The 12,115-nt window shown below is 53.7% G+C and overlaps 1 protein-coding gene across 26 annotated transcripts in view; it reads left to right on the top strand.

Moving 5' to 3' along the window:
• MACF1 (microtubule actin crosslinking factor 1) overlaps positions 1-12,115 on the top strand; it is a 138,849-nt gene that overhangs the window by 121,773 nt on the left and 4,961 nt on the right. For 12 of the 26 annotated variants that reach the window (XM_064525132.1, XM_064525138.1, XM_064525137.1 and 9 more), the window contains 11 exons: positions 671-799; positions 1,202-1,345; positions 1,623-1,811; positions 2,162-2,279; positions 2,886-3,049; positions 4,254-4,416; positions 4,671-4,825; positions 5,105-5,179; positions 5,997-6,014; positions 8,188-8,305; positions 9,655-9,723. In XM_064525132.1, the coding sequence (XP_064381202.1) occupies positions 671-799; positions 1,202-1,345; positions 1,623-1,811; positions 2,162-2,279; positions 2,886-3,049; positions 4,254-4,416; positions 4,671-4,825; positions 5,105-5,179; positions 5,997-6,014; positions 8,188-8,305; positions 9,655-9,723 (1,342 nt within the window). The remainder of the gene's footprint in view (positions 1-670; positions 800-1,201; positions 1,346-1,622; positions 1,812-2,161; positions 2,280-2,885; positions 3,050-4,253; positions 4,417-4,670; positions 4,826-5,104; positions 5,180-5,996; positions 6,015-8,187; positions 8,306-9,654; positions 9,724-12,115) is intronic. The other 14 variants (XM_026098048.2, XM_026098047.2, XM_064525141.1 and 11 more) reach the window with 3 other exon arrangements.

Raw genomic sequence — 12,115 nt, 5'->3', positions numbered from 1 at the left:
TCAGTGCTTTGGTGCTGGAAGCAGCTCCTTGGCCTCCAGGGTGGCTGGGCAGGACGTGCCAGTCCTGCAGCAGTTATCCGAACTGCAAAACAGTGGGACGGTGTCACTTATTTACTTATTTTTTCCCAAAGAAGAGCCATCGAAGGCTTATTTGAAAAGGAGGATGAAAAGATCTCACTGATGTGCACAGCAGGCAGATATGAACAGCTGGGTGATCAGAGGCTGTTTAGACTTACATTTGCTAATGTCCAGTACCAGAAAGAGACCTAGATTAAAGCTTAAAAAAAAAGTCAAAAGGCTTGTAAGTAGGTTTTATGTCAAGTAGTCAATTTGCAGCATAAAGTACCACGATGCCAAATTGATCAGGATACAGGTAGTTGTGTTGTTTGAACATCCAGCTCTTCAGTGCCGCTGATGCAAAGGAGAGGGGAGGGAGATGCCCAACCGCTGCCTGTTGATCCAAGCCGGCCTGCGGGAGCTCCCGGGAGCTGTAGGACTCTTGTGCCGGTGCTGTACAAATCTAGGCCGACAGTCAGTCGGGTCTTTTTATTTCCTCTATTTTTTTAAAAGACCTTTTCAGCCGCTTGCCTCTACAGCTCTCAGCAGCGAGTCAAACGCCGCGTTGCTCTGGCGGGAGGAGGACTCACGCCTGTGCTCTGTGTCCCCGTAGGCAGAGGAGTTCAGGACGGCCGTGCACATGCTGCTGGAGTGGCTCTCGGAAGCCGAGCAGACCCTCCGCTTCCGGGGCGCGCTTCCCGACGACGCCGAGGCGTTGCAGTCTCTCATTGACGTTCACAAGGTATCGGGCAGCTCCGAAACGCTCTGAAGGCACGCTGGGACCCAGGGCTGCCCTCAGCGTAAAGGGGGGACGTTAGGAGCAGAGGGCAGTTCATCGCCTTTTCTTTTTAAAGCAGCATAAGGAAAATTTATAAACAAGAATGTTTCAAGATAATCCATTTGGGCCTTGTTTAAGTTCTGGCTTTTTGAGGGATGTGAAGGGAAATTAAACTGGTTTTGCAGTAAAAGACCTCAGGTGATTAGGAAAATGACACATGCTAAATAACCTTGATGAAAAGTCTTTTCATGCAGAGCCCACAGGTAGGTGTAGGGTGGAGAATGTGGAGGTGGGGTGGAGGGAGCTGGGTTGTCACTGCTGCTGTGCCAGCCCTTCACGTCCTGCCTGTGGACATCCTCCTTCCAGGAGTTCATGAAGAAAGTGGAGGAGAAGAGAGTGGACGTGAACGCGGCGGTGGGAATGGGAGAGGTCATCCTGGCCGCGTGCCATCCTGACTGCGTCACCACCGTTAAACACTGGATCACCATCATCCGAGCCAGGTTCGAGGAGGTGAGTCCCTGGGCCGCGGCAGCCGGGAGCAGCACGCTCTTGCTGCTGGGATGGTGGTGGATCGAATTTGCGGGGCCTCCTTTGGACTCGGCCAGGCTTTGCTGCAGAGTCACTGTAAGAGATGATGGAGTCTGGCCGGCCAGGATCAGCTCTGAGACAGCACGTCCCTTATCTAGGCAGGGATTGCTGCCCGGTTCCCAGAGTGCGCCTCTGCCCTTGTCTTTTCCCCCGCTGGTGTCTCACGCTTGGCTCATGGTCGCCTTTGTGTTTCTGATAGGTTCTCACATGGGCAAAGCAGCACCAGCAGAGACTCGAGTCCGCGCTCTCCGAGTTGGTGGCAAACGCAGAGCTCCTGGAAGAGCTCCTGGCCTGGATCCAGTGGGCCGAGACGACACTGATTCAGCAGGATCAGGAGCCAGTGCCACAAAACATCGATCAGGTCAAAGCCCTCATCGCTGAGCACCAGGTAAGCCCAGGGCTGAAGCCAGCTTGTTTTCCTGTGCTCCTGGGAGAGGGACAAGTGGGATTTTATTCCTGCCACTCTGTGGAGGAGGCATTTGACTCACAGTCCCTATTAAAACAGCTTGTTACCCACCCAGAACTGTCACTTATGAACAAAGCTGGCCCAAGGGACTGACTCAGGCTTGCAGATCGAAGCCAGAGCTGTGCAGTAGCTTTCCCACAAGCCCACATCGCTAGCACTTAGTGCACCCGTGTCCTCTACGGGCTTGGCGTGTCCAAGCGAGAGTCCAGAGCGACAGCAGTTTGAGGCTGAGCACCTCTTGACAGCTGCTCGTCTCGTCTGTGTTTTGACAGTCCTTCATGGAGGAGATGACACGAAAGCAGCCGGATGTGGACCGGGTCACGAAGACGTACAAGAGGAAAGCTACTGAACCCACGCACGGGCCTTTCATCGAGAAATCCCGTAGCAACAGTACGTTCCCCGCTTCCGATGCGCGGCCCTTGCTGCAGCACGTGCTGTGATGGGGAGGAAATGAAATATGTAGGATACTCATTAGCGTTGATTGGTAATTAATGAGGCATCCTGCATTGATGGCCGCCTGGCATGCAGCTGAAATGGGTGAAGACGGAGCAGGAGAAAATGCAGGTGGCATTAGGCAAAAAGGAGGGGTGCTGCCTCTGCGGAGGTGTGTGCCAGCAGCCCGGGCCCGGCCTGCGTCTTACTTATCTCAGCGGTGCTGGGAAGTTGGTGCAGCCTCATCTCCCCTGTTTCTTGCTGCAGTTGTTTGGCAATGAGATTTTCCCTTCGCGCTTGTTCCTTGAAGCCAGAATCCCTTGGGAATGCTCTAGTGCAAAGGGACGGGCGGGAGCGCTAGGGTTTGCGTGTAAAGCCATCATCCCGCCTAGGAACATTGCTCAAGCCTGCGTTTCTGTTCCAAAAGCGGCTGGCAAGGCTGTGGGAGGGGGTTTTTTGTTTGAAATATAAAGTGTACTTTGTTGCCGCTTTTTCTGGGCCGTTCAGACTTGCTGTACCCATCGGTGACCTCAAACAACGTGGTTTTTTTCTCGCTTTTTCCAGGAAAATCTTTGAGCCAGGCAGCGCCCCCCGCCATGCCCATTATCTCCCAGTCGGAAACAAAGAACCCCCGGATCAACCAGCTCTCGGCGCGCTGGCAGCAGGTCTGGCTGCTGGCCCTGGAGCGCCAGCGGAAGCTCAACGACGCCCTGGACCGGCTCGAGGAGGTAACGGCTGCGCGGGGCTCGGCCGGGGGCCGGGGACCGTCTTGCAGACGGTCGCTGCTGCGTTGCTAAAAATGGCAAAAGAAAGAAAGAAAAAAAAAAACCTCTTCTAAAATATTAAGGCGGAAAAGCGCCTTCTGTAATTAACTGCACATTAATGAACTGCTTCGTGCCTCTGCAGTCGCTGTCTGTGGAGGTAATGAAAGCCGGGCCCGCTTTGCGCCTCGTAATCAGTTTAACAATTACCGTGGTGCTGTATATATCTTTTCCAAACATCTAATGTAATTTTTGTTTTTATTTATGCTTAACAAAGCAGCTATGCCCAGAAGTGAGTGTTTTTGTTTTCTGTTGCTTTTTCTGTAGGTCAGTTCAGTTTATACGTATTAATGTTTTTCCTTTGTTACTTTTAACGCCAGGAATGTTTAGAAAGGAAAAAAAAAGCGCTAAAAATGTGGTGTTACGTTGCTCTGAGCTCCTTTACCTAGTGGGGTCTTGGGGCTCCCTTTGGGGAGGGGGAAGGACGTTAGATTAAACCGGAGGGCGAGCGGTTCGCTGCGCGCGGGCCGCGGAGACGAGGCGAGGGTACGGCTGGCTCGCGAGCACAGCCGAGACGTGCCGCAGGGCTCGGGGAGAGGGAGGGGTCGCCGTCTAGCCGGGGAGGAAGGTTGTATTTCACCTTGGTGGAAACACTGCTGGCTTTTCCGGACAGGCAAGCAAGAACTCCTCCAGCTGCTTGGAGGAGAAGGGACTGGGGAGATGGGTGCCCAAAACTGAAACAGGAACGGGACATCCACCCAGGCAGAGACCGGGGGAACGTTAGGCCAAATCCTGGGGGAAAAGCGCCCAAAAATGTCTAAAAAGAGCTGGTGTGTGTGTGCGTCTGTGTGCAAGTAGCTGACCCATCGGCGTGTCTGTACGTACGCAAACCTGGGTGCTTCCTCCCGTGTCGGTGGCTCCGTGACGCCCGTCCCCGTGGTGGCTGTCGGCTGCGCTGTGTGTCCTCCTGTCCCCGAAAGTCGATTTAACGGCCCTGTCGCTAACGGCAGTCGCTAGCTAAACCCTCCTGGAAGTGTCGCTTGCGAAGGGTCGGAGTTAGCGCCTAGAGCTTGGGCGTGGGCTTGTCCGAGGGCTGACGTGTCAGGTTGTCGTAGAGCTGGGGTGGTTCTGGGGGAGTTTCCAGCGCTGACTCCCACGGGTTTCCTTCCAGCTCAAGGAGTTCGCAAACTTCGACTTCGACGTCTGGCGAAAGAAGTATATGCGCTGGATGAACCACAAGAAATCCCGCGTCATGGACTTCTTCCGGCGCATCGACAAAGACCAAGACGGAAAAATCACCCGGCAGGAGTTTATCGATGGCATCCTGGCCTCCAGTAAGTCCTCGTCTGCCCCGACCCGCGCGCTGCCCCCCATCTCGGGGAGCCTTCCTTGGTGGCAGAGGCGAGCTGGGAGCTCAAGGGGGGTTGTCCTCTGCTGGGAGTGGGCAGAAGTGAAATAAAATCAGAAAATGGCCGGCTTAGCGTGGCAAGAGGCTGCTCGAGGCCTGGGGTCCAGACTCTGCTCTGCAGTTGCCGGCGGTGGCAGGCGAGGTCTGGGCATGGGTTACTCATCTCCCTCCCCGTTGCAGAGTTCCCCACCACGAAGCTGGAGATGACCGCGGTGGCTGACATCTTCGACCGAGACGGGGACGGCTACATAGACTACTACGAGTTTGTGGCTGCTCTCCATCCTAACAAGGATGCCTACCGCCCCACCACTGACGCAGACAAGATCGAAGATGAGGTAAAGGACCTGGAGAGACGGGCCATCTGGTTTGGGGTGGTTCAGGCTGTGGTTTGGCAGCTGAGGTTGGCGAAAACAAAGAGGAGGGAAAAAAAAGACTCGTGTTGGTGCTGACCCAAAGTAATTTGTCCAAGTATCACCAAATCTACCATGTTTTTAAAGGAAAGGCTGCTTAGATCTCCGTTTATCCAAGCAGCGCCTTGTCTGAGGAGGCTCCTGCCACGGACGGGAGGTGGAAGAAGCCCCATCTCTTACTCTTGCTCTTGTTTGTACCGGCAGGTCACGAGACAAGTGGCCCAGTGCAAGTGTGCCAAGAGGTTTCAAGTGGAGCAGATTGGCGAGAACAAATACCGGGTAAGGGAGCGCGGTCCAAACTCATCCGTAACGGCACAAACACCACTTTTGCTTCGTGCCTAGGGAGGAAGCAGCCAAAGAGAGGTGCTCAGCATTCGGTTTCTGCTTACCCAAAGCCGACCAAATCTTTAAGCTGCCTGTGGGAGGCGGCAGCTCCGGCGGCGTTTGCCCAGCGCCGTCCTCCCCGCGTCAGCCAGCGGCGCTGGGTCCGGCCCCAGGGCGTTCCCCGTTTCAGGAGCGCCGGGCGAGGATAGAAGTGGCACTGTTCTGGGGAGCCCGGCCCGCTCGCCGCATGAAACGTCGTATTCACTCCAGCCAGCCGCTGCCTTGAAGTTTTTCCCGTGTGCGAGTGTACCTTACGCCTCTGTTTTCCTTAGCTCGTTTCTAAAGGAGTAGAATAATTTCCTTAAAGAATCTCTTTGTAACGGACTGCGTGTTTATGTTTCAAACTATTCACCGAGGTAAACTTCTGAAACGACCTGGCAGCAAACCTGCCCGGTTTCCTGCACGCTTTTTTTTTCAGGGCTTGCGTTTTGGCACGGCGGAGCTGAAACGCGGAGTCCGTCCCCGCCGGCCGCATCCTATTTCAGGCTCGCGCGGTGAATTTCAGCGTGCCGAATTGCAGCTTCTACTTTAGAACCCCATAGCATAAAATCCACAGATTTCTAACGACCTGCAGTTAACAGTTTTCATGATGATTGCACTGTTAATCCCATAAAATGTTTTTCTTGTTTTTCTTCCCCCTCTTCTTCCTCTTGGTGTTCCTCTCCCTCCCCTCCCCAACCCTCACCCCTCCAAAACTTGTGTCTCTCCGTAGTTCTTCCTCGGCAACCAGGTACAGTTTGCCTTGTAATGCTGTCTCTCACTTCTTTTTAACAACCGTCGCTTGCTGTGTGTCCGTAATGCCCGTCTGTCCCGTGGTGCTGGGGAGGACGTGCTCTGCGGAGCGCTGCCTTAGCGAGCTGCTCGTGCTGCTCAGCAGAGCCTGGTACACGACGCGTGCGAGCCGGGACGGCGACGGCTGGATTGGGCGGAAAGAAGGCAAAAGTGCAATAGAAAAATTGGGGCTTGACAAAAATTGAGAGATTTTTTTCCTCGGGGGCTGTTTTCCGCTTGGGTGAACCATCAGCCTTTACGAAATCGCAGGGGTGAAACTCCCCGCACCAAGACTGTGTACCAGGCTCTGGCTGGGTTTGGGTCGCAATCCCCATGGAATGAGAATGCCAAATCCGCACATTTTAATCCCATAGGTAACGGTAACTAAACCTTCATCACTGCTACACCCACCGAGTAACTCCTAACTGGAGCAAGGCTCGCAGAAACTGCATGTTTCCGTGTTACTGTCCTCGGAGGTTAGCGTAGCCACGCGTGTAGCTGCCGGCTGGTGCGGGTGTTGTTACTGGGATGGGAGCAGCGCGTGCCGTTACACGGGATACCTTCCCCCTGCTCAAACAAAAAAGGCCGTTTTTCCTGTGGTGCAATGGTGCCTTTCCGTAAATGTGATGCCCTGAAAGAAAGAAATTTGGATTTCCGAAGCGAACGGATCCAAGACAGCTCTGGTTTTATTTTAGACAGAAAAAGCTTCAAAGGCATTTGAAGGCATTCGTTCAAAGGCATTTCATTTCATTCAGTGGCAAATTACCTAAAGGTGGTAGTGCAAATGAGGGTTAACATGCCACCAGCTTTTCCCCGGATCAGAGGAGCTCTGCTCCCAGGCTAAGGACCTGTCTGCTCTGCGACACCGCAGCCTGGCTTGCTCGTGCCGGTGTATCTGAACTAGCTTCCGACCAGGCATTTGTAGGACACCTTACGCTGGAGCCCAGAGGGTGGGAAAGATGCCTCCGCTCCCCTCCCGGCAGCTGCGTCGGAGCGCGGTCCCGGCCCGTGTCCCCGCGGGAAGGACGGGTCTGCAAAGCCACCTGCGCTGCCCCGCGCCCCTCTGCTTGCAGTGCCCCATCCCCACCTGCCTTGGACCCTTGCTTCCATTTCGTCTCCCGTTTTTGCATTCTTACCCAAGCTGGGAAAGTGTTACTGCTTTTTTATCGTTCTGAAGATGGTCTCGCTTTCAAAGGGGGGTTCTCGTATCTCCTCACGAGGGCACGTGCTCTACAAAGCTGGGTGTAAAGCGGCTACGTCTGAGCCGGGCTCCCGGCGTCCTGTCCAGGCCCTGCCAAGTGCCTCGTGCAGGAGGAAACCACGAGCTGGGGCTTGGCTGCCCGGGAGGTTTAGGATAGCAAGAGGGAGCTTTGAGAAACCAGCCACACGCGTCTGATTCAGGGTGCACTTGTTCGAAATTGCAGATGTTTAAAATCACTAATGAACATTGCAATCACTAATCAGCATCGCTGCTGGATTCCTCCGTGGATTCCCATCATTCTGCACTCACTGAAACATCCTCCTGGGGCGAGGGTTTCTGCGGCGGGAGCTTTCTGGCTGCTGGGGTCAAGTCTGAGGCTCAGGGAATTACCTGGCCTTCAGACTTGGCGGGAGGTTTCTCTCTCGGTGGTGACGCGGCACTGCTTGCCTTGCCGGTTCACCAGCCTCCGGGGGTCCGAATCGGCCATCTCTTTTCAGAGCGGACGTGCACCAGGAGTGTCAGTGCATCGACTGCCTCTACTTCCTTCATGATAAAGGGGAAAGCCACAATTCTGGCTGAGAAAACCCGTCCAAAGATGAATTCCAAATTCTCATTTGCTGCTTTAAAGAAAAATCTGTCTTTTGAGCTTTAAAACCAAAGGATTTTGGTAGTTGCATCATGCTAAAAATCAGGCAGCAGAAAAATTCCTGTAAATTGGTGCCAATGTGCATTTATTCCAGAAGAACGCAGTTGTAGAAACCCCCAAAATATATATTAGATCAGAAAAAACATTGAGGACTGCACAGAAATTTTAAAATAGCCTAGTCCGGGTTGTGACCTGTGCTTTGCTCTGGTGCAGCCTGCTCTGGAAAAGAGCTGCGTTTCCATTTACGTCGCTGTTGTCTGACCTGCTGCTTTCTTGGTTCTGCAGTTTGGCGATTCCCAGCAGTTGCGGCTGGTCCGTATTCTGCGTAGCACTGTCATGGTTCGAGTTGGCGGAGGATGGATGGCCCTGGATGAATTTTTAGTGAAAAATGATCCTTGCAGAGGTAAGACAATTCCTGTTTTTCAACAACTCATTCTCTTCTCTTCCATTAGTATGAGCCTGAGAACTTACCAGAGACATTTCTTGTCCGCGCTGACTGTAAATTGCCAAACGATATCAGATATTCCAGCGAAGCAGGTCTGGGTTATCCAAGTCACAGGCAAGAGTTGGAGAAAATGGATCAGAAACAAATCACCAAACTTAGTGCTGCCAACCTTGCGATTTTACAGTGAATCTCACCTCATTTAGGTTTCTTGTGGGGAGAGGGGAAGGGTCGTGCTTGTTATTTTTAAGACCCCAGCAAGTGGAGTTGCATTGCCGTGCTGAGGATCTTAGCTTTCCTTTGAAGCAGTCAGTATGTGCATACGGCTCCTTAGGTAAAGGAGTAAATATCGTAAAGGTGACCTCAAAAGTGACCTCAAAACGGAGGCGGCTGTGAAAATCCTCACCTGAGCCCCTGGGGAGAAGATGCTGTGGCCCAGGATCCTTGAACCCACGGCGCCGGCCGCACGTGCTCTGGCCCCGGCATACCCAGAGTTCAGAGTAGTCCCAATCATTAAGGAGTCACCTCTCCTGTGACTTTAAATGACTTATTTGATAGACCCCTAATGCATTTCTAATACAAATTTTCTCAGCTTGTCTTCTGTCAAGGCTTAAGGCACTGTTTTGGAAACCCTGAGCTGTGCAATGCTGAGCAGCGTAACTACTTGTTTGCAGTGAGATCTGCTGCCAGTCCTGGGTCTTCCTCTAATGCCTTAAAAATGCCTGCCTTTTTTCTCCCTGCTCTGTCCGTGCTGGTCAAAACCTGGCCCTCCCCCCTTTCTTTCTGGGTTGCCACGTGCCAGGTTTGAGTTTTAACGAGGCTGCATTTAGACATCGTCGTTCATGGCATTGTTTGGGGCTGGGCTGGCTCTTTTTGGGGCGTTTTGGACACTGCATCCTGCCATAAGTGTATCTGTAAGTGTCACGTCGCCCAGCTGTGTCCCAGTGAACGCCCAGCCCCGCGGCAAAGCAAAAAAGATGTTTCACTGCAGCATTAACGCAGGTAAAATCCAAGTGCAAGAAGCTCCTGGACAAATCCAGCTCGAGGAAGACGCAGCAGCACATTAGAAAGGAAAAAGAGCCCAGATCTTGTGTTTTTAGGGCTCAAAAGTCTCTTAGAGGCTCTCTGTGCACGCTACAACTCTGCTGCAGGGCATGGCCTTCCCGGCTCCCCCTGCACCCGTTGCCGCTGCCGGGGGGGGCAGCAGCCACCCGGCCCCCCTCTCCCCCCGGGTGCTTCGCTCTTGACCGATTTCTGCGTTTTCCTGCTCTATTCGTTTCCTTGTCTCTTGTGTATTTTCTTTATTCTAGTTCACCACCCCGGAGGTAAAATAAAGCGCTCTGATTCCAGCTCATCGATTGCCAGTCAGTCGCCGATAGGTTGGCGTTTTTCTGCTTCCTCTCACCGGCGAGAATGGCTTTGCTCCCCCGCCCCTAACCTGCCTGCCCCTGCGGCGTGGCCGCTGCCACTCGGGGCGGTTTCGGCGAATTCCGCCGTTTCCGAAGCGGAGCGACCTTGCAAAAGGCCGCGGCGGGGTGGACCGCGCTCCCCGCTGCAAGCCGGGCCGCCCTGCGCGTGTGCAGCCTCCTCGGCATCGCGGCCAGGAGGACGGAGCCCTTCTCCTTTTCTCCGCATGGCTCTCCCTAACCGTAGTAACCAAACAGCTCGAATCCGCCTGTACTTGCTGTCGCGGCACCCGGTGAGGCAGCGTTGTGCTCAATCCATGATGCCAAGGCACAGAGCTGCGATAAAATGAAGCCTGGCTTTAATTTAAGCACCTAATTTAGGCACTTTGGCTAATCACCCAGCTCCACGCGTGGTTGGCAAAGGCAGAGGCCCCTCCTGGGGCTGGCTCGGTCCCCCAGGGAGCTGAACCAGCGGCCTTGCCTTCCCCTGGGCTAAAGAGGACTCCCACCTTTGACGTTTAAGGCAAGCAGGGTGGATCAGGTTTAAAGGACTCGAGGACGGCTGTGTTGCAGGATCTGTGTAGCCCAGGGATGTGGCATCCGCAGCTCATTCCCAGGTAGCCGCCGTCCTTCCCGCTGGGAGTTTGGGCGTAGTCCATTGAGAGCAGGATTGATGAGACACGTTGGGAAGTGAAGGTTGGGACATCTGCCCCGATAACGAAGACGAGGATCACAACCCACCTCAGGGAATCGGGATCACCTGCTTTTTGAAACGTTCAGTCTTGAGGCCCTTATCGTGGGTCGGCAGCTCTTGTGCTGGATTCGGTCCTCTGCTGGGACCAGTCACCAGAGCCTTGATCAGGGGACAGATGTGGGAGCTGGATGTGATGCCATGGGTGACTGCTGGCAGTGAGGACCCTTCAGGTCCCATTTCTTATTCCATGTGCAGCTCTCTTCCATCTCCATATCATTTCCTGCTCTTCCTTTTCTAATGCTGTCCAGCAAAACCCGTGTGACGGTCAGAGAACCTGGAGTAACCCATCTGCTCCCCTGCGAATCCTGAAACGCTTTTGGGCCTCACGCTTGGTGTGTTTGTGGCCCCATGGTGCACACAGGTATCAGCCTGAGAGTCCTGTTATTCTGCTGCTTGCTGCTTTATGCAGGTATAAAAGTTGCTGTCGATGCCATGTTTGTCCCTGAGAACATTTGACAACTTTGAGCTGGCACTAGGACATTAATTAACAGGACAGGAAGCCACACTGCAGAGTCCAACAGCTGACGTATATATAGATTACGTTTAAGGAAAGGAAAAAACAAACGTGCAGCTGGAGCTGGGTCCAGCTGCGTCTTCCGCAGCTGCTGCCTCGCCAGCAGTGCCGAGCGAGGGCTGGGGGCAACCCCGGCTGCCCCGTTGCTCTAGGAGGGGAGGAGCGTTCAGCAGCTCTTACTGCAGCCCGCTGCATGTTTTGAAGAGGTTAGGCCTGCTGTCCATGTGTCCCTACCTCACCAGGGTCTTGGAGATATTAATTGCTTCTCATATGTTTTCTTGCCTAACCATCCTTTGCTTCTGTTTCCTAACGGTTGTTGCTGAAGTCAGCATGACTCACAACGTGTGCTGCTTGCTTGGTGTAACCTCCAGGGTTTTACTAGTGCGGTTCTGCTCCGCGGGCCTCCCCTGCTAACGCTTCGCAGCAGATGCTTCGGAGCGCTGACGTCGAGGTTATTTCCATCTCTGGGTTATCTCAGCGTGGTGCTTCTGTTTTGCAAGTGCTTCTTTGGCTCTTTGATCCGTAATGCATCAACTCTAAAATTGCTGCCTTGTCCTGTGAGGTTTTCTGCATGGTCTTGTTCTGTTATACCCCACAACTTGGGACTATTTCAGCGCGTGCCCGTTGGCCTAGGAGCTGAAGTCCGCTGACCTTCCCTCTGCTTGGTTTCCCCTTGCTTGTCGAAGGGAGACCCTCCAGCTCTTGGGGACTTTTGGGTGGAAATTTTAAAATCAGCCTTTGATGGGTGGTGGTTGCCTCACTTTCTTGCCAGAGCAGAATCACAACCTTTCAAAGCTGCTCTTAGTATTTCTAAGCCACTTTAAAAATGACGTCAGCTGCTGTTGTAACGTGCCTTGCTTAAAGGCTGGCAGGAGGTCCTTCCCCAAAGGGTACTAGAGAATAACAGAGCATCCGGGATGAACTCCTGGGTCTCGGGCAGCCTCTAATGGACAGTTTTTCAAAGAGCTAATCCGCGATGGAGCAAGAGAGCTGGGACAGTCTCGCTGCTGAGGCGGGAGGGCCAGCAAGGGGACCTGCTCGCCCTCGGAGATGGCTTTTCCGAGCCGTTGCAAGGATGCGCGCTCCGACATCCCCAG

This window comes from Dromaius novaehollandiae, chromosome 23 (genome assembly GCF_036370855.1).
Source record: "Dromaius novaehollandiae isolate bDroNov1 chromosome 23, bDroNov1.hap1, whole genome shotgun sequence".
Classification (NCBI taxonomy): Eukaryota; Metazoa; Chordata; class Aves; order Casuariiformes; family Dromaiidae; genus Dromaius; species Dromaius novaehollandiae.
Note: the sequence above shows the minus strand (reverse complement) of the source record. Positions and strands in the feature narration are given on the sequence as shown.